The sequence below is a fragment of the Mustela putorius genome, unplaced genomic scaffold (genome assembly GCF_011764305.1).
Source record: "Mustela putorius furo isolate JIRA1106 unplaced genomic scaffold, ASM1176430v1.1 tig00000145_pilon_pilon_pilon, whole genome shotgun sequence".
Taxonomy (NCBI): domain Eukaryota; kingdom Metazoa; phylum Chordata; class Mammalia; order Carnivora; family Mustelidae; genus Mustela; species Mustela putorius.
Window position 1 is genome coordinate 565,621 of NW_025421294.1, and position 21,795 is coordinate 587,415.

At 43.7% G+C, this 21,795-nt stretch overlaps 1 protein-coding gene across 2 annotated transcripts in view; it reads left to right on the forward strand.

The window, feature by feature from the left end:
• The window catches only part of ZNF366 (zinc finger protein 366), a 67,830-nt gene that overhangs the window by 30,140 nt on the left and 15,895 nt on the right, over positions 1-21,795 (forward strand). For both annotated transcript variants that reach the window (XM_004764478.3, XM_013062480.2), the window contains exons 2-3: positions 16,696-18,041; positions 21,429-21,620. In XM_004764478.3, coding sequence (XP_004764535.1) covers positions 16,710-18,041; positions 21,429-21,620 — 1,524 coding nt within the window. In that variant the 5' untranslated portion in view covers positions 16,696-16,709. The remainder of the gene's footprint in view (positions 1-16,695; positions 18,042-21,428; positions 21,621-21,795) is intronic.

Consider the following 21,795-nt stretch of genomic DNA (forward strand, 5'->3'; position numbering starts at 1 on the left):
CAATGTCATGGTTAAGAGTAGGAGTTGGCAAACTGCAGCCCCCAGGCCAAGTTTAGCCCATCACCTGTTTTTGTATACAAAGTCTTATTGGAACACTGGCCCCACTCCCGTTTGTTGATGTGGCTATGATGGCTGCTTTCATTACAAGGACAGGGCTGAATAGTTGCAACAGAGACTGTAGGCTTCACAAAGCCAAGATTATTTGCTCTTTGACCCTCGAAGTAAAAGTTTATCAATTCCTGGCTAAGAGCTGCTACTTTCAGGCTATGTGACCTTAACAAATAATTTACACTTATTGTGCCTTAAATTCCTCTTCTATAAAATAGGGATAGTAATAATAGTGATTGAATGAGATAATCCATGTCAAAGCCTTGCATGTGCTGAGTCCTTGGTTAATGATAGTTACTATTTTACTAATAATACCACTGATTGTTAGCAAAGTCCCTTGAGTAAAGCATCCTGACCCAGGGACAAAAACCTGTTTGTTCAACTTCAGTTGCAAAGCCCCTAGGCCCACTGCATATATCAACAGCACCTAAAATAGTCACCTCTTCTTGCCGCAGTAGCTTTCTTAAAAGCAGCCATTTCAGTGCCAATAGCTCAGCTTCTGGGATATTAAATGCACACTCTACCTTTCCTTCACACTTAATATAGACATTTGGATTAGTGTCATTGAATATTTTCCGATAGTCTGCATATCCTATATGGGGGAGGGGGGACCTGGATGAGGCCTTTTGATGGAATTTAATGTCAGTAGTATCAGCTATTTCTTTCTACAAACACGAGCAAGATATTCTAAAAGATGTGAATAATCAACCAATGTACAGGGAAGACCTTGCCTTTAGTCACTCACTGAAAATGAAAAGATTTTCTTTTATCAAAGACAATCAAGCTTGACAAATGGCATTAAAAGCCACTAAGGAAGCTGAAAAAACAGCAACTCACTTTGCTTCCTAAATATAATGGGAAATGCTTTCTCAATGTAAAGAAGAAGTCTTATCCTACAGTCCAATGAGCATATGGAGGTGATTTCCAAGAGAGAAGTGAGAAAGAAAAAATCCCACAGCTCAACCTTTCACAAGTATCAGTCATGCAGGGAGAAAACCTTCTTGTACTCTCTTCCGCATTGTCAAGTTTTGCAGGTTAGAAGAGCCAAGACGAGCCATCCCTATGAGGGACCAGATCTGCAGCCCAGCTTCCCAGCAGGTGGCTAAGCAGGTTGGGGTAGGTTGGGGCTTGGGAGGAGAAAAAAGGTGGGGAATGTTCTCTAGTTTGAGACTCACATGCCCTCAAATGATCCATGGGTGGTAACCCACGAGCACCAGGTACAGCATGACCCGCCCAGGATGCTTCCCTTTGTGGATTACTTGGACCCCACAATGGCTATTGCCTGAGCTGTGCCTCATCAATTCAGCCTTGTCACAGAGAAGAATCTCATCACCCCTGTATCCCACCCCTAGTAGCCTGATTGTGTGGAAGATAGGGAAGGATGACTGCATGTCACAGAGCTTCTTCCATCAGAATCCTTCTTCTGCCACCCTAGGCCCCATCACCTTTCCCTTATCATAGAGTTTCTGACATTGATAGATAACACAGCTTTATGGCATGCCTCCCTGCAGTAGTTCTTAATCTTGGATAGCTGTGAGAATCCCCTATAAAGCTCTTAAAATAGACTAATGCCTGGTTCCCACCCCCAGATCCTGATATAAGTTAGATCTGGAGAGGGGTCTAGGCATGACATTGTGTTCAGGCATGGGGGTGGGTGGGTTCTGTGCATTTAAAAGTTCTCAAGTGATTCCCATGTACTAACCAACTATGTGCAGGGTACTCTTCTCGGTGGGTACAACTGTGAATAGAACAGGCAAAGACCTGGTCTCACGGAGCCTATGGTCTAGTGGAGTAAGACAGAGAACAAATAAATGAATGGCAAAGACTTCTTCTGACTGCCACTAGGAAAATAAAGCATGGCACCGTGCAAGAGTTGGAGGATGGGAGATGATGCAACTTTAAAATGGTCAGGGCATCATCCCTGTGGGGTCCTACTCTGCTGCTTTGCTTGTGGTAAGCTCTGTTAGCTCTCGGGGTAGTGACAGGGTTGTGGTTAGACGCCTACTTCTTGTTCAGGAAGTGACAGTTAGTGTCCCTGTATCTCCTGAGGCAAGTTTCCATAGACTGATGCACCATGCGAGACCCTCACTGGACAGCCCAGATCAATCACTGTAACCAGAAGCAGCCCCACAGGGTGTGCCTTCTCCTCCGTATGCCAGCATGCCCCCTCCCTCTTTCCCTTTCACCCACTATTAATTGGGTGGTATCTTATCACCAGCATCCTTACCGAACATAATTTGCTGACTTGTAATAATGATAATATTAAAAACAGACTGAATGACATTTACTATGTGCTGGCACTCTACAAGATATATTATCTCATTCAGTTCACTACTAAGCTAGACAGTATCAGCTCTGTCTAAACACCTTTATGAACGGTTAAGAGACTTATAATGTGGCTGACATTTTAGACCTTTTAGGTACCCCCCAACTCAGACAGTCTGTGATCCTACAATCTCCAGCTCGTTTCCTCAGCTAGGTGGCAAGCTCCTGGAGGAAAGGCACTGTGTCATATACTTCTTTGCAGGAGAATCCCTTCTCTCCTCACCCCCATGTTGCCTTGCCTGAGGTGGGCAACATATACATCAGAGGTCAATTTGTGGAGGTAACCTGGCAATAACTCCTGAGCCCCTGAGGTCCCCAAGGTATCCTTTGAGTCCTGCAAGCCTGGGCATCACTGCTCATAAGCTTGGACTCTGTCCTTTTCTATCAAGACTGCCTGGTGGAGTTTCTACCAAGCAACACTGAGACTCCTCAGAGTGCCCCAAAGCAACTCACAGACACTTATAAATGGGTCCTGTGGGCATTTTCTCCAAGGTCTTTCCCAAAAGAGATGATTATTTCATGTTCCCCATCATTTTTGTTTCGCTAATTAAATTTTTTTAAAAAGATTAATATATGAAATAAAAAAGTCATTGCAATTTCTTGACTAGAGATTGCTATTCAATAAGACACACTTCCGCTGATGTTTTAAGGTATTTGGAGGACGTATCTTTGAAGAGAATTCCTCATTTTTCCCCCAGCTTTTCTGAGGTATAACTGGCAAATAAAATTGTAAGATCTTTAAACAACGTGATGACTCGATACGCCTATACATTGTGAAAGGATCCCCTCCAACTAGTTAAGTAACACATGCATCACCCCACATATTTACCATGTTTTTGTTGGAGGGGAGAGGACTTTTAAGTTCTACCCTTTTAACAAATTTCAAGTATATAGTATGGTGTTATCAACTAGAGTCACCATGTTTTACATTTGATCCTCAGATTTTTCATCATATAACTGAAATTATATACCCTTTTACCAGCCTCCATTTCCCCCACACCCATGCCTCTGGCACCTACTTCTCAACATTCTGTTTCTAGGGGATTCGACTTTTTTTTTTAGATTCCACATATAAGGGATGCCATGCAATATTTATCTTTCTCTGTCTAGTTTATTTCACTTAGTAGAATGCCCTCCAGCTCCATTCATACTGTCACAAATGCCAGGATTCCTTCCTTTTTAAGGCTGAATACTATTCCAGTACATATACTTTTCTTGATTTATTCATCCATTGACAGACATTTGGGTTGTTTCCACCTCTTGGCTATTGTGAATAATGCTGCTGTAAACATGGGAATGCAGGTATCTCTTCCTAGATGGAAATACAACCTAAATTCACATGTCCTCATAAAGCCACAAACAAATGTATTTCAAAAAGCAGCTATAGCAGTGCATAGTAAGAATCTTAACCAGGCAACAGTTCTCTACCAAGTAACTTCATGGCAATTAGTACCATGCAAGGCACAATGGGAGACAGACGGGTATGAATCTCAGGCTGAAAGGAGCTTATGGGAAAACAAAACCTATGTGTGAAGGAACCAGAGTGAAGTAAAGAAAAAAAAGAAACAAACAAACAAACAAAAAACAAAAAACAAAACACCCCCCCAAAATCCCAAACAAACACTGTATTTAACCCAGGGTTCAGTGGGGTGATACAATAAGATTTGAAAGAAGGAAGGGCCACCTGGGTGGCTCAGAGGGTTAAGCATATGATTCTTGTTTTTGGCTCAGGTTATGATCTCAGGGTCCTGAGATAGAGTCTGAGTGGGTTCCACGCTCACTGGAGTCTGCCTGAGATTCTCTCTCTCCTCCCCTTGCCCCACACCCCTCCACTCACAGGCACTCTCTCTCAAATTAATTTTAAAAACTTAAAAAAAAAAAAAAGAAAGAAAGAGAAAGAAAGGAGGAAAAGAAAACTGGGCATAAGGGTTAGGGTGGAAAAGTTTCTGGGAGGAAGCCTGGAACTATGGGATTGATCAATGGAAAGAATATTCCTGGGAGGCTGACCAGTCTAAACAAAAGCCGGGAGATAGAAATCAGTTTGCTCCTTGGTGCTGAGAGGGTTTTCGTGAGAAGAAGAAATCAGTTGGATCTGTTTTAAAGGACCTGAAAGTCAGGGAGAGGAGTTCACATTTGCTTTGAATGTCAGGGAGTAAAGTTTACATTGCCCTGTGTAACAGGTAGGGATTTTGTTTAGTTGTAGACACAGAACACTGCATACATTTTCCTAATGAAGTAAAGGATTTGTTTTGCCAAAAAACCAGAAGACCAGCACCAAGAGGATCACTGAAGTTTCATACTGGCAACTGCTCTCTTCCCCTCTACTATACGTTGTCATTAACTTTGTTTCATGGTTGTGATATGACTGCTGCACTTCCAACCTCATATCCACATTCCAGAAAGAAAGAATTAAAAAAGGAAAAGATAAAGCAGGTGGTTTCTGTGTTAGGAATGCAAGAGCTTTCTCAGAAATCCCTAGCCCCCCGCTGCTTACATCTCATTGGCCAGAACTGTGGCACCAGACAACCCCTACCTCAAGGGATGCTGAAAAGGCTAGCACTTCGGCTGGGCACATAGTCACCACAAGCAAAATCTAGGTTCAAATCCTAAAGGTAGAAGGAGGAATGGATATAGGAGCAGCAATTAGCAAGCTCTACAAACTATGTATAGCAATATCTATACACTATTGTTGTTGGTTCCTTAACAGAGAGCTGTCTTAGAAAAAGAGATGAGTTTTCCTGATGTCCTCAAGCTATTCCTTATGTTCCACAAGTAAGTGAAACCATATGATAACTGACTTTCTCTGCTTGACTTATTTCACTCAGCATCATCTCGTCCAGTCCCGTCCATGTTGATGCCAAAGTTGGGTATCCGGCAGCATGGAGGACATTAGGAGAAGGAAAGGAAAAACGAAGGGAAGGAAGTCAGACCGGGAGATGAACCATGAGAGATTACAGACTCCAGAAAACAAACTGAGGGTCTTAGAGAGGAAGGGGATAGAGGATGGGTTGGCCCAGTGATGGGTATTAAGGGGGGCACGTACTGCATGGAGCACTGGGTGTTATACGCAAACAATGAATCATGGGACACTGCATCAGAAACTAAGGATGTACTGTATGGTGACTAGCATAATAAAAAAAAAAATACAAATTGTATTTAAGAGTTTAAAAAAAAAGAAAAAGGGCCAAATTTTTAGGAGATTAATTTGACTCTGGTATTCAAGAAATCTTTAAAAAAAAATCTTTAAAAAAGGAGAAAAATGGTCTGGAAGAGTGGATGGAAACTGTTGAAGGAAACCTAGGAGTGAAGTGGGCAACCAGACTACAGTCCTTGCTCTGGGAATGGAAACAAAGAGAGAGGCTAACAGCCATTTCTAAGAAACAGTGAACAAGATTTTCTAGCAACCACCCAACAATGCATGGCCAATGTGAAAGGTGTTGGCAAGCTGACTTCTTGGTGCCCTCCCTCCTTCCTTTTCTTCCTTATCTTTTACATAAAGTTAGTATTGGGGATTTATGGGAGAGAACATATTAAAGGGAGAAACTGTCAAAGAAGAATGCTAGAATGAGACACGTGGAGGTGATTATGAATCTTGGAGTATTATCACATTTTAATGTCATAAGCACTTGAGGTATGGAAAAGAGACCAGTTAGATTCGAAGTTATGGATTCCGATATGAATGTGCTCCTTCTTGGGAATGTGAGCATTGCTTTTCAGGGCAATTCTCTAAGCACAACACTTAATTAGCAAGATGAACCACATCTGAAAATAAATTATGTTCCTTTTTTTTTTTTTTTAAAGATTTTATTTATTTATTCAACAGAGAGAAATCACAAGTAGATGGAGAGGCAGGCAGGGAGAGAGAGAGGGAAGCAGGCTCCCCGCTGAGCAGAGAGCCAGATTCGGGACTCGATCCCAAGACCCTGAGATCATGACCTGAGCCGAAGGCAGCGGCTTAACCCACTGAGCCACCCAGGCGCCCCAATTATGTTCCTTTTGATGACTAATCCTAAACAACAACAGAAAAGCATTGTCTATTTGTTAGATGGGAAGTAGAAAGAAAAGAGCACAAGGAAAGAACTCCACAGACTTTTTTTGTAGTTTTATCTACTAGTTAGTGCTAATGAACAGAGTAAGATTATTTTATGACGAGAAAGTTACTGCAATTTGAAAATGTCTCACTTAAAACTGTTGGTAAGTACCAGTCATTTTACAAGGCCGTGAAGACTCAGAGAAGTTTAGGCATCAGTCCAGCCCTCAAGGGGATCCCAGTGATGTGGGCAAGCAGGTTGTTGCAGTGCTCAGGGAGGAATCAGCGTGACGGGTGTGGGCACCGACTGTGGGAGCTGAGAGGAAGGAGGGACTAATTCTGTCTGAGGGCTGGAGCAGGCTTGCGCTTTGCCATTTTATGATTGTACAGTGTCATAAATAGGCTTGGACTTTTGCCCTGGAAGAAGATTTTAAGCACCCTAATTACCTTAGTGCCCTGGAAGAGGACCTGATAATCCAAGGGTCTCATCCTTAGCATCCCAAAGTTCCTTCTCAGCACTGGGGAAGGAGCCAGGATAAACTCAGGGATGGGTAGCTTGAAGAAACTGGATTAGTCATATTTGCCTTGTGTGATTCTGTAATTACTGTGAATCTTCATATCAAACTCATTTAATCTGAACTTCCAAGGTTGAATGTATTTTTGTCTTATATACTCCCGGTTTTCTTAATGAAGTTCATCAAAGGTCAGCCCAATTTTCAAGTCACCAAAGTCTTCCTCTGTTGTTAGTGGAGACTAGAGCACTAGTTGGGGGAAAGGGCAATTTCATTTCTCTCACATTCACAGATACTCTTCCATCTGTTTTTTTGTTATTCTAATGGAAGTTTTAATGATAAAAAAATAAAGGAATATCTTGAAAGAAATTATTTTATGTCAAAGAAATGCCATTCTGCTTCTCGTTCCCTCATATCCAGCAAATCAACCTGCCAGTTCAAGAATTCTCTACTGTAGCTCCTAGAATTTTTTTCTCCACATCTGTTTGTCAGTTTCTTCTCCCAGACCATGAATTCCTTGAAGTTAGCTTTTGGCAAATTAGACATTATCCTCTGGCTCCCACACAGTGCAGGCACAGCAAAAGCACTTGAAGAAATTTCCCGAGTGAATGCCTTTGGGGAGGTTTCTCCATGTCTGACTCTTTGCGGTTGCTTACACTTAACTTCCCTGGGTCCCAAAGCTGCAAGCCCAAAGTCTAAACTAGGATTAACTTTGCCAAGGGCATCAAAAGACCTTGGGCAGAAAACTTGAGAAGTCCAAAGAAATGCTTCCAGAGAGTTCTTAACCACTCAAATGTTTGCTGTTTGAAAGCCAATGTGAATTTTTCTTTTTTAGTGCAAGTATTTGAGCAGCTAAGTCAGTCACAGTTTGCTAAAGTATAAGTTGAAAGGGTACACAATTAAAAGTTTCCTTTCCACCCAGAGAACTCGACACCCACAGGGCACTTTTCCATGTCTATAGACTATGACGGCAACAGTCCATCCTGAATGGGTAACTTGAGTGCTGGACTCCCAAGCCTTCCTCCACTAGCCATATAGTCTACCTCCTCAGAGGCAACCAGTCTTACTAGATTCTTGTATTTCCTTCCAGAGACAGGCTGGGGGTACAAGTACATGAGGAAATAAATACATTTATGTATTTTCCAAGAATGCTTTTAGTGAGCAGAATCAGTAGAAAAATCAACAGGAAACAGAAGACCTTAAACTAAAAAGTATGAGGTGAAAACTGGTATCCAGGATAAAAAGTGATCATGTGTCAGAAGATAGAAATAGAGCAGGAATTTTTCTCTACATAAAAATAAAAAGAAAGGGTGAGGTCACAGATCCTTTTGCCCATTAGGGTGGGCAGGCAGCCGAGATAGTGCAGCGGGGAGAGTGTTAGACTGAAGATCCATTAGGGTGGGCATTTCCACAAAACTAATGGACATTTGCCCAGCAGATCATGGGGGAACTCACAATTATGGAGTGACTGAGAGAAATTGTGGTGGCCTGCCTTGTTGGGATATTGTTTGCTAGAACGTGGGCATGTTCTGCTCTAGGGTGACACATTCCCTTAGAGGCTCGGTGGCATTTGATCACTGGGCGTTTCCAGAGCCTTCCCACATTCACTCAAATTATTTCAGTATAACAGGACTGGAATTCCACCTTTTGGGTCAAAGGAATACGGCCTACGCTGGCTAAGGATCCTGTACCCACAGCAAGCAAAGAGGGCCATGCTTTCTGAAAAGCAAAACCCTAGCCATTGCTATACCTTAGCTAAACCACCTTCCTCACCAGAGTTGTTCTTGGCAGTGTATTGATGTGAAGTTGGCCTAGGATGAACTGGGACAGGGCAGGTCAACCAGTTATTCTTTCTTTCAGGTAAGAATAGGGACCAGGGAACAAGAACAAGCTAAAACGTGGGACTTATTAAATCAATTTCTACACATTTACTGGATCCCAACAACAGTTAACACACCAGGCAAGTTTCTGACTTTCTAACTAGATTGTTAGAAATATAAGATACCTACCCACAGGGAAGGTGACTAGCAACACAGGAACTAGTATTCAATGAGTTAGACAGACAAATGTGATAAACGTCAGAGAAGTGATGCATTTTCTTCCAGCTTTGATAGAAAGGAGAGTTTCACCTGTCCATCTCCATAAAGCCTCCAGTAGGTGAGGTTCTCTCTGCCTCCTGTCCTGTACAATCTTGGGACAGTCTGGCTCATATCCAGTGTAAGGTATAAAAGACAGATGGCAGATGACTGCTCAGGTAGACTTTATGGGATAGCAGCATCTGATGGGGCTGCCATGACTCAGGATTGGGTCTGTGGGTTTGGACATTCATGTGTTCCATTTCATAAAATCACTCCATTAATCACTCTTAGAGGAAATGATTCATTCACAAGAGTTATCTTTGGACCTGCATGTCAATACCAATCTATTGATTTACAAGGGGGAGAAATATCTTCCCTAATGACCAGAATGATCCTGTCCACTGATGGTAGACAAACATTTCAAAAATGTTGGAGAAGTAATTATTTACTGAATATGCAATTGGGGCCAAAAATTAGACCTTGAAGTGTAATTTAAAGCACCATGCCTGCCTCCATAACATATACATTTTGGTATGTTCAGAAAACATACAGAACAAAACAAACAAACAAACAAGCTGATATATCTGCCACATTCAAAGTCTCCTCTTTGGAAAGATCAATATTTAAGATCACCAAATACTTGTAACTGAGTTCCCCTCTTCATAAATCATATGCATATTATTGGATACATTCCAAAGATAAGACTTGATTAGAGGGTGAAGTCTGCTAGCCCTGACTAGTATTTTCCAAATATCCTCCGTTACTTTTTTTATACTAATGTGCAGAGTAGCATTTTGGGGTATGTTTCTTTTATATTTTTAAACTTACTTTTAATTTACATACTGTAAAATTCATTTGAGTTCTAGGAGCTCTGACAAATAGAGTTGTGTAACCACCACCAGAATTAAGATACAAAACAGTTCTTCACACCCCTCTCCCAAAAATACAGCCTTGAGTTATGCTGTTAAGATAGGTTCCTTCCACAGATGGCTAGCCTCATTTATTATGGGTTAATTCTTACCACCCTTGCTTGCCAGAGGGTCATATTTTCTGGCATTAGCTACCTATTCTAAGGCCTACCTAACAATATGTTGTCATTCCCAGAGATAGACAAAACTAAGCTTTATAATATGCATGTTTATATTTGCTTAGCTAGAAGGGGCTGTATCAAATGTACTTCATCTACAAACATAAAACCAAAAAACAAACAAAAAAACGTTGACATATATTCTAAGGATAATTCCCCCAAAAGAAAGGAGGAAAAAATTTTAACATTCCAGTTACAGCTCCATCCACAAGAAATATGTTAGCTCTGAGGGTTGGGAAAGAAAACTGCTAAGTCACATCTCCAATTCATTTCCTTCCTTTAAATGGGTCACGAGGGCAGAGATAACCCCAACACCCTAGCAGCTGTTCCAGGGCCCAAGTCGTTATATTCACTCCTGCTTTCCAGAAACTTGACCTAGGCATTAGCACTTTCCTAAATGAGACCCACATCTCTTTATTTATTTTTTTCCACATCTACTTAATTTATGCACGTTAATAGCTAAATTTGTCACTGTTTTAATAAGACCTTTTTGGTGTACATGTCAATATATATGGTATATATGCATACTCAGCATGGACAATCTAAACAATGAAAAACTAAACGACTTTAACCATGTAATGTCCTGGTGATTTCTAGAAACCTAAGAAAATAAATTATGTGAGTTCAATTAACTGTTTTACATGTAAATAGGTCTCATGACCAATTAATATCTTCTGACCACCAGGCTGTAGGCTGACAGATTACTTTACAACAAAATGGGAGGAATTTGGGTTTATAAATTAAATAAGGGGCACAAGGCCATCCAAAAGGGCCCTACCTGGGATCTTGCTAGCAGGTAGCTAGCAAGTAGGTAGCTGGTTACCTCCTTTTGGGTTTATAAGTTAATTAGGTTTTATTAATTGGGTTTAATTAATTTATTAATTGGGTTTATAAATTAATTTTGGGTTTATAAATTTGGGTTTATAAATTAAATAAGGGCCACAAGGCCATCCAGAAGGACCCTACCTGGGATCTTGCTAGCAGGTAGTTAGCAGAGGTAGCTGGTTACCTCTTTTTAGGTATACCACTAATCCAGGGTATGACAAGGCAGACAATTCCTTTCTTTGGAACATATTGCCTTATTTGCCAGCTGCATAGAGACCCTTCTATTCCTGCCAATTACAGGAATACAAGACTGAATTCTTATTTGCCAAATATACACAGATGAAGAACTCAGCAATACAACTACATATATCTTAAGACAATAGTGTTCCATCATTACAATGTTTAATTCTAAGGTTCGAAGTTCTTTTGTTATCAAAATCACAAAGAACCAGGTGATCCAATAACATCTCACTTTGGAGGAATGTTACAAAACTTTCTTGCATGAACAGAATCCATATATCTCTCATCCTGCCTTCCTGATTCCTTCCCCCTCAACACCCTACCCTTTGCTTCTCTTAGCACTGGTGCTTTATCTTAAATGTCTCCTCAATGCCCACCTCCTCCCTGCATCCATCTTTGTTGAGAGCAGCGCTCCAAGTAGACCACATAAGAAAGTGCCACTCTCTCAAATCAAAAAGGAAGCCAGTGCCTCCAAAAGCAAGATGTAACATTTTCCAATGAAATGTGGAAAGCTCCAAGGAGTAAAGAATGTGAGAGAATATTTTTCCATAAATTTCAAGATGAACAAAAATCAGTGTTATGGAGTTAAGGTAAGCAGATCTGCCTCTGACATGCTGACTCACCATGACTCTTCTGATACCATTTACTGGAATGACCTTAGATTCGAGTGAGAACCACAAAATACCAGTAATTTTATCTGGGGAATATTTATATTTTAGTGCAGTAGGTGAATTCCTGATTAAAGGGCATTATTAGAAGAATTTTTTTTTTCCCAAACTAAATGTGGTTTCATCGTAGGCCTTGCGTTTCTAATTGGTCCTTATGGTTCAGAAGGAGATTTTATTTTTGTTTTTAAAATCTTTTCATTCCCCATTTCCTCATCCCTAACTCTTGTGGATAATACCCATGAACAAAGACATCTTAAGTCCCAGATTCTTCTAACACAGATCAACCCAGTATTTTCCTCCTGAAATTATTCGCTTCCTGATTTATAGTCCATTTGCCTTGGTGATTTGAGTATACAAGGAAGAAAGTCAGAGACATTCTCGGACAGTAGCAATGAAAATTTGTGATTATTCTAAACCTCCACACTCACTTCACAGCACAAAATGTGGACTGCTACTACCCTTCCAAATATCTTCTTTAGATGGAAGAGCACAGGGTGACTACTTAGTCTTGGTCTAGGTTTCACATTCTTGATCCACGCCTCCCCCAACCTTTTTAAAGTAGGCTCCTTACAGGGCTTGACTCACACCCCTGAGATCAAGGCCTGAGCTGAGATTAAGAGGCAGATGCATAACTGACTGAGCCACCCAGGCACCCCCAAAGGTCTGTCTTTCTAGTCACTCTTGCCTGTTGGCCTTTTTGGGCATCTGTTTTCCAACTGGGTTGCAGACCCTTATAAAGCACTTTGAGGATGGCTCCCCAGCATTAGCTTCCATATACTTTGCATCCTGGAAATAGCCAGGATGTAGGGCTTACCCTGATTTGAGGATCAGGTCAGGGAAGGCAGCCCTTGGAAACTGAGGAGGGTAAGAAATAGCACACACAAGATGTATATTTCAAGTTCCTCCCACAATAATTATCTGAGAGCTTATGAGTGTGTTCATGCTCTGATTAGGGATGGCTCAAAAAGTCATCTGCAGGCTAAATAAAGATAAAATTAATTATACATTGAAAAGTTCCATATGGAGACTAAAAACAAGAGCTTTCCTCCCTTCTCTCAACCCACAGCAATTTCTTGAGCATTTCCTTGGCGTCCGGCACTTGCCGGGTGAACAAAACAGACCCAGTTCCTAGCAGGAATTGTGAGAGTCAGTTGGCCACTGTTGGCTCAGCACTGTCCTAAGTATCTGAGACTTGGGGTTTGACAAACAGATCCTCCTGTCTCTGGGAAGGTGACCTCTGATATTAGACTAGGGGCAATCCTTCAGCTTCCCACAGATTGGCTGAAGACCTTACAAGCCACCATATCCCTTTGGTCCCCACTCACCAAACCCATCTGTTCTCTCTTTTTTTTTTTTTATCCCTTAAGAGATGTACAATGCATAATTTCACTTTTTATTTTGAAAAAAAGTTCAATTTACAGAAAACTGCAAGATTACATCTGCAAATGAAAGAGACTTTCATTTCTCTTAAGAGATGTACAATGTATACATGTATAAGTATTTATTGAACAAATCATTTAACAGTAAGTTGCCATCACCATAATAGGAAAGACAGTCAGAGAGAAGGGATGGGGGAGTAGTCTCAAACCAGAAGTTTAATCCCCACACTGAATGAATACCCGTGTCCTGACCTCACCCACTGGCCTGTTGTAGTGTGGTTCACATCTACGGCTGTGACAAGATCAACTCAGGGTTAATGAGTCCAGTCTATGTTCTGACCTGCAAAGCAGAGACCCAGAGGCTGACCAAGAGCTTCAGCATGGAAAAGAGAGATGCTGTCAGTCAGCATCAGTCTACCGATCACAACAGCAAACGTCCCCTCCTGTCTACTCTTTCTTACCCCTCGAGAGTACCATGCTATCTAGTGTTTAACACACTTTCACATACATGCTCTATTTTAAGTTTCCAACAACCTAGTGGGGATATCCCAACTCCCAAGGAAACCAAGCCCCAAAGTTAACTTGCTCAGTTCCTCATAGCTGCTAACACAAAGAATTCAAATCTAGATCCTCAGCCTCCAAAGCAAAGCTCCAAACTATTCCACAGGTGGCTATTTTACAATTTCAGTTCTTCTTTTTTACATATGGTCTTGCTCATCCTAATGGGGAATGGTCTTACGACAGGCCAGTTTTCTGGGGGAAGCCATGGGTTACTGGCCAGGGGAGGGCCTGCAGTTCCCCAGTCGTCTGCCTTTGACCAAGATGACTGTGTCACTCAGATCTCTCTTGCCGCCTGAATGGGAATCCATTCTTGCCACCTGAATGGGAATCCCTATCTGCCATGGATGCCTGTGGACTTATTTTTAGAAATAGAGGGGAGTCTGTGGGTGGTCCACACTGAGGATTTCTAGGAGTTTGTTAATATTTTTGTAGAGGCCAGAGTTGTAAGTCAACTGATTTCAAGATAAATTACCTCCTGGAGAAAACATCCTTTCCCTGTTCTTCCCTTCAACATTCCCCACCCCCAATGAGTTTGCTTTTTGTGGTTTTCTTTTTACCCCTTAGGGCTTCTCCTTAGCACCCTGTGCCCAGAAGACAGGGATATTAATAACTAGCAGCAGCTATGGCTGATTTCTCTCTCAAGAGGGCTGAGAGGAAGCAGATCCAGTTCTCTTTGACCTCTGTAGGGACTGCTAGTATCCCTTAAGATCTTTATGCAGAGGGGACTGCTGTTTTAAAGTTCTGGGAAAATGCCTGTGGATGGATCTCAATGCCTTTTTAAAGCTCCTGAATTAATGATTTTATTCCAGAATAGGCACACTACTGTTTTAGGGATAGGTTATGTATACACACAAGTCAGAAACAGGAGAAAATTGTAATCATATTAAAATAGGGAGGAAACTAAAATGCATATACAGAAAATCTCTGCCTTTGGGGACAACAACTCTGTTGATGTTTAAAAACACAATATCTCTGTTCAACAATGTTTTTTTGCCTTACTAGGGTGATGGTGATAAAATGCAAACACTGAAAACAAGTATGCTTTTGAAATTAGTATTGTATTAAAAATGTCACTTCTAATACAGTAAAGTGACTCAATTAGTAGACTATATCACAACTAAAAACAAAGATACTAAACAAAGGCAAAAATAATATGTATATACCAAAACACCTTCTATTTCAAAATTAGGGGTAACATCCATTTCCATGTAAGTAGCTTTCTAGTAGAAGATATAACACTGGTATAGAGATACCAGACCTCATTAGCCATGCATTATCTAATACCTGCTTAACAAGAAAATACACACACAAAAAGCTAATAAATTCTGGTCAGTGCTAAATAAGCAAACTCTTGCTCTTAATTACTAACTTCCAAACCCATGGAAAGAAGACAAACCACCACATAAATACAAAGCAAAGATTAATGCCATTATTTTTTCATTTTCTGATGATTTTATGTAACAGTTTTAAGTAATGCCCAAATATTCATATAATACAAATACCTATTTTTTCTCTCAGTTGGTTCATCTGTATATGGAATTGGTAATCCAATGTAAAAAGACCCATTTTGTTTTAATTGTGCTTCAGTTTTCAATCCTCCCATGAAGACACATGTGCAATTTGGGGACTATCTAGGTCCTTGTTAATCTACATTTGGTCCATCAAGGACTGAAGAAAATCAGTAGAAGCTGTTGGTTCCCTCACCCCTGGGACCCTCACCCTACATTGCTCAGCATGTAGCCATTCTCACAGGGCCAGGGCCCTAGGTATTCTATTCAAACTCAGAGGACTTCAGTACAAAGGGCCTCCCTGGAAACGTGGAGTCAGGACCACTTGGTTCTTTCTACCACTATCCACATGCGGAGTGTAGAAAAATGGCAAGGAGACACGTGAAAGGAAGCAGAGTCCTTGGTTTACACTCCAGCTCACAGGCTCTCCCCCACATACCTGATGCAGTCACCAGGATGCAGTCAGTAACCGGCTCAGCAACGAAATGTCACGCACCTCAGGAATCACTGAAAGTCAGCCTTTACCCGGACACCTGTGTGAAAGGAGGAGAGGCAAGCACAGTTTTAGAGATGCCCCAATCTTGGAAATTTGCACCTGAGGTTGCTCCAGGTGGAAGATGAAAATGCAAAAGTTGCCAAGGGGACTCTGTGACATGGGCTTATAGGCTTCTCTGGATCCCATTGACCTCATCCACTTGATATACCCCGGCAGCACACCTTGCTTGGAGTGGGTAACTCAGAAAATCTGAGAGCCCAGTTAAGCAGGCAAATCTCTTCACCTGTGTGGACCTGAGTACTCCCCACCCTCCAGAAGCCAAGACCCCCAAGACAGAGAGGGGTAGGGGAAATTGGTTCCTTCAGAACACAAACAACCCCAAAGACAAATATAAGTCACCACTAACAGATGACAGTTCCATCCAGGCTATCAGAATGGGTCCCAGTTCCGACTCCTGCCCTGACCAGCTGTGGGCTTCAGCATGCCACTTCATCTGTCTGGGTCTTGCTACCCTCATTTTGTGTGTGTGTGTGTGTGTGTGTGTAACTTCATCTTAAGTGGGCACCATGGCTGGTTGAACTCTCAGGTTTCTTCCCAGTTCAGTGTACTCTCACACCCTCCCCGCCAAACCCCAGCTAGGATTCTGTGGCTGTGGATTTAGACTGAACCTCTAGGGTCCCAATCCAGGGGGCCCGGGCTATCCAGGAAATGGGTCTGTAAGGGGGAAAAAAAATCATACTTCAAACAGCCCTAGGATAAGTGAGGGTCAGTAGTAAACAAGCATCACTCTTCATAAATTAGTACTGATACATAGCCAGAACCCTTCAGGGGAAAAAAGGGACTCTTTTTTTAAACAGTAAGTTTCTTTCTCTTTAAAGGAAAATTGCCAAGGATGCAGAAGGAAATGAAGATGATCAAAGATGAGGATGTGCACTTCAGTTTGGGTGTGAAGAGAGCCCCCTCCTTTCCCCACTGCCTGCAGCCAGTGGTTTCCCGAGGGAAAGCTCCCCAAAGGCACCCCTTCCCAGAAGCTCTCCGGGGGCCTTTTTCCCAATTTCGGTATGAGCCTCCTCCGGGACACCTAGACGGATTCCCGGGGGTCTTTGAAGGAGGAGGGTCCCGGAAACGGAAGAGCATGCCCACTAAGATGCCGTACAACCACCCCGCGGAAGAAGCCCCTCTCTCCCTCCACTCTGAGGAGAGCAAAAACCAAGGCCCTCCGAGCCTCCCTCTGCTCTTTCCGCAACCCCCGCGCCCCAAGTATGACTCGCAAATGATCGACCTGTGCAACGTGGGCTTCCAATTCTACCGCACCCTGGAACACTTGGGGGGCAAGCCCGTCAAGCAGGAGCCCGTGAAGCCCAGCGCCGTGTGGCCCCAGCCGGCCCCTGCCCCGTTCCTGCCCACACCCTACCCCTACTACCCCAAGGTGCCCCCGGGGCTCATGTTCCCCTTCTTCATGCCCTCGGCCTCCCCCTTCCCCTTCGGCCGGCACACCTTCCTGCCCAAGCAGCCCCCGGAAGCGCTGCTGCCGCGCAAAGCCGAACCTCCGGAGAGCGAGGAGACCAAGCAGAAAGTGGAGCGAGTGGACGTGAACGTGCGCATCGACGACAGCTACTACGTGGACGTGGGCGGGGCGCAGAAGCGCTGGCAGTGCCCCACCTGCGAGAAGTCCTACACCTCCAAGTACAACCTGGTCACCCACATCCTGGGCCACAGCGGGATCAAGCCGCACGCGTGCACGCGCTGCGGGAAGCTCTTCAAGCAGCTCAGCCACCTGCACACCCACATGCTCACCCACCAGGGCACACGGCCCCACAAGTGCCAGGTGTGCCACAAGGCCTTCACGCAGACCAGCCACCTGAAGCGCCACATGATGCAGCACAGCGAAGTGAAGCCGCACAACTGCCGCGTGTGCGGCCGCGGCTTCGCCTACCCCAGCGAGCTCAAGGCCCACGAGGCCAAGCACGCCAGCGGGCGCGACAACATCTGCGTCGAGTGCGGCCTCGACTTCCCTACGTTGGCCCAGCTCAAGAGGCACCTCACCACGCACCGCGGCCCCATCCAGTACAGCTGCTCTGAGTGTGACAAGACCTTCCAGTACCCGAGCCAGCTGCAGAACCACATGATGAAGCACAAGGACATCCGGCCCTATATCTGCTCCGAGTGCGGCATGGAGTTCGTGCAGCCCCACCACCTCAAGCAGCACTCGCTCACCCACAAGGTACTGTGGGCTCCGCGGGCCCCGGGGGCGGGCACTTGGGGAGCCAGCTCAGAGCCCCGGGTAGGGGAGGGGTGGAGGGGGCCAGGGGCCCCTCGCTGCCCTCCGCTTAGTACTGGAGGGGCAAGGGGCTGCTTCCCTGAGTCCTCACCTTTTCCTCCCCTTGGTTGAGACACCAGCAAGCAAGTCCTTTCCCATCCAGCCTTCTAGAGTCTAAGATGGGCCTCGAAATAAATAATGTGGCCAGTTTGGAAAGGAGGGTGAGGAAGGCGGAAGGAAAGAACAGGTCCTTGTGCTGTTGCTTCTTAGCCTCCTCCAAACCCTAAAATTAGGTGTCTGGAAACCTCATCCAGGGCACTAGCACAAGTGTGTTCTTAGGCTTATTTACCCAAAACCAGCTCTGTGCCTGGGATATACTCATCAGAGCCTTCTTCTAAATACTTCTCTTGGTCCTTTGCTGCTGGAGCAGTGGCTGCATTTTGGGTTGTTTCTCCCTTCGCTGTGAGAACTGCTTCATATATGCATATGGCTCTGGGTCCAGCAAGGCCTGTGCTTCCCGTAGCAGAGTCCCCAGCTGGTTGCCTGCAGTGCCCTGTGGTGTCTTTTGTGGGAGACATGAGATAGCATCCTTCTGTTTGCTTTGGTTTCATCGTCCCTGGGCTCAGGTCTTTAAGGGGGAAATACAGGCCTAGGGATCTAAGCTCCGCCTAGACTGCAAGCAGAGCTCTGGAGTCAGGCAGGATGAACTAAGGCCAGGCCCCAGTTGTATCCCAGAAATCTTACCCTGCTAAGCTGACTTGGGTTGGCTTCGAGCTTCCCAGAGAGGAACTTTGCCCCACTGACCTCTACCCTCACACTTTTGACCTCAAGTGGTTTATTGGCAGAAGAGACTTCTAGTAAGCCAGCGTTTCTAAAGCACTCTTTAATTCAGAAAGGTCAGTGGAGGACTTTGCCCAGCCAAGATAGTATCTCTACTCTGCCATAATGAGTTTCATTTGCTAGGCTAGGACACAACATGGGCATGTTTTGGCTCTGCAGCAGAAGTGAAATGGGTGGCTGCCTTGTGGGTAGTATACCAACAGCTTCTGCCCTATCAAAGGCACCTTCCGGACAGGAGGCACCTGCCTAATGCAGGAGCCATCAACAAAGAAACTGTGCTGAGATTCAGCCACAAAGAGGACCATATGCTGATTTCAGGGGCTCCTACATATATGAAAAGGAGCCAAAGATGCATTTTGGAACACAAAAAAAATCTGTAAGATAGTAGAAAATGAAGTAAAAATGGACAAAACAGCCTGGTATCTGAAATGTCTCATTTGAATTAGGAAGCTAAACACATTTTAATCCACAGTGTCAGCAAACAATGAGAGGTAGTATTTATTGAACACTTGCTGTGGCACAGGTGCTTTATTTCTCATTTGATCCTGGTCAACAACTCTAAGAGCTACCAGTGGGTATCTTTTTTTTTTTTTTTTAAGATTTTATTTTATTTATTTGACAGAGATCACAAGTAGGCAGAGAGGTAGGCAGAGGGTGGGGGGAAGCAGGTTCCCTGCTGAGCAGAGAGCCTGATGTGGGGCTCGATTCCAGGACCCTGGGATCATGACCTGAGGGGAAGGCAGAGGCTTTAACCCACTGAGCCACCCAGGCACCCCTACCTGTGGGTATCTTTGCTCCAGACTTGCAGATGAAGGCACTGAAGCATGGAACAGTCACCCAGAATCCGGGAGTCCAGCTCTTGAACGCTCTGTCAAGTGTCCCCCTTCTCCTCATTTCCCTCCCTCACTTCTGACAACTCCCACAGGCTCTCTTCCTGTGCTATCACTGATCCTCTTAGTGACACAGTCACTTCCTTTGTTCCCCAAGTTGTGTCCAGCCTTCCATTCACTGGAGTTGTAGGCCAGCCTACCTGTGAATTTTACTTGGGACACTGAATTCTCTTTAGAGAATTCCAAAACCAGTGATAAGTAGATTCTTCTCCTTGGTTGCAGGATAATAGAATCTTGAGAAGAAAGATGCTGAAGAAATGTTTAAAACCCATCAAGAACATAATTTTTATTAATTTTAAGATTTTAAACTCATGGCTTGAATATGCAACACATTGTTAAAATTCATCTTCTTAGGAGGCCATTAAAATTTAGGTCTCTTCCTTACCATAGATTCATACTCACCTACTCATCACCTACTCATCTAGACTCAAGAGTATTCCAGCTGGTAAGAGTCCCTGATTCTCATGACCCACCACCACATCTTGAGATGAGGGAAAGCCATCACCAGGAAAGGCCACGAAACTTGTCTGAAGTTACACAGCCAATACATGACTGGGCAGAGACCTGGACTCACCATTGCATGCCATGGGCTCACCAGAACTGAGGGCTATTTTCTTATCATGGCCCACATTAAAGAAATGGACATATAGGCAAAGAGCCTCAGAGCTAAACTTGGAAATCCTCTCTCCCCAGGTCACTAAGGTTACCAGATAATATGTGTTTTATAAGGTACAGTTATTAGCTAAATAACTTGTTATAATCCTGTAACAACCTTGGTTTTAACGCCATCATTCTCTAAGTTTTCCTTTTGTGTTAAGATGGCTTGCAAATGTCTTATCAGGAAAGCACTGTGAGTCAGGAATAGATAATATAAGCTATGAGTCCCTGGGAGTGCTTTCAACTGAGGGCATTGATGCTTAAGTATTCAAACACTTCTCCATAAACAGCAAGGAAAGTAGAAAGTCTCCTTCTGTCCTGTTTTCTAATTCAGAAAGCTGTCCTCTGCTAAATTTCTCTATAGGACAGAAGCTAGCTGAGCTGAGGCTCCATAGCCAAATCACGTAGAGGTCACTATGACCTGTAGGAGCCCAGGAGACTATTTCAAGAGGTGATTATCCAATTGTAATTTATTCAAGTGTGCATATGAATTGTTCTTCTGGGGTTTTCAAGTCCATTAATGAGAAGGCAAGGAAACGGTTTTCATATGAGAAATGACGTTATCACTTGAGGAGATTTTATTTTTCCATTATCAGGAAAGATGGATTATAGACTCATTTCACATATCATTCCATAGTGCTCTTACCAAAATCCTATGAATGCCCAGAACTGTTACTGTAGAATTAACCCCTGTCCCAGCAGGAACAAGAGTTGTAGCTTTCTTTTCCTCTAAAGTTCTGGCTTAGTTCCTGGTTTTCAGAAAACAAAAAAAGAGTACGTAAGCAACACTTTTCAAGAAAACAGCAATTCACAAGGCTAATGCCACACCATTTGGGACTCTGCATCTGTCACCAAGCTTTTCATGGACTTGTGTGGCAAAGAGAAAAATGAAGGCAAAGATTGTGACGAAAGAAAGCGAGTTACCTGCTAACCACAGCATGTTTGGAATCTTGCTTCCCTCCAGGGCGTGAAGGAGCACAAATGCGGAATTTGCGGGCGGGAGTTCACTCTGTTGGCCAACATGAAGAGACACGTGCTGATCCACACCAACATTCGCGCCTACCAGTGTCACCTCTGCTACAAGAGTTTTGTGCAGAAACAGACCCTCAAGGCACACATGATCGTCCACTCTGATGTAAAGCCTTTCAAATGCAAGGTGGGCAGTGGGCCCCAGGAGGGATACGGGAGGGGGAGGACTCAGAAGGTTATGCTAATGCCTTGGGGGGAGAATCTCTGGGAAACGTTCTACTTGCTTCATCAGTGGGGTCACCCAGGCTCAGAGTAGGTCTGTGGCCAGCCCCAGGCCCATCTGCTGCTCTGCTCCTCCTTGC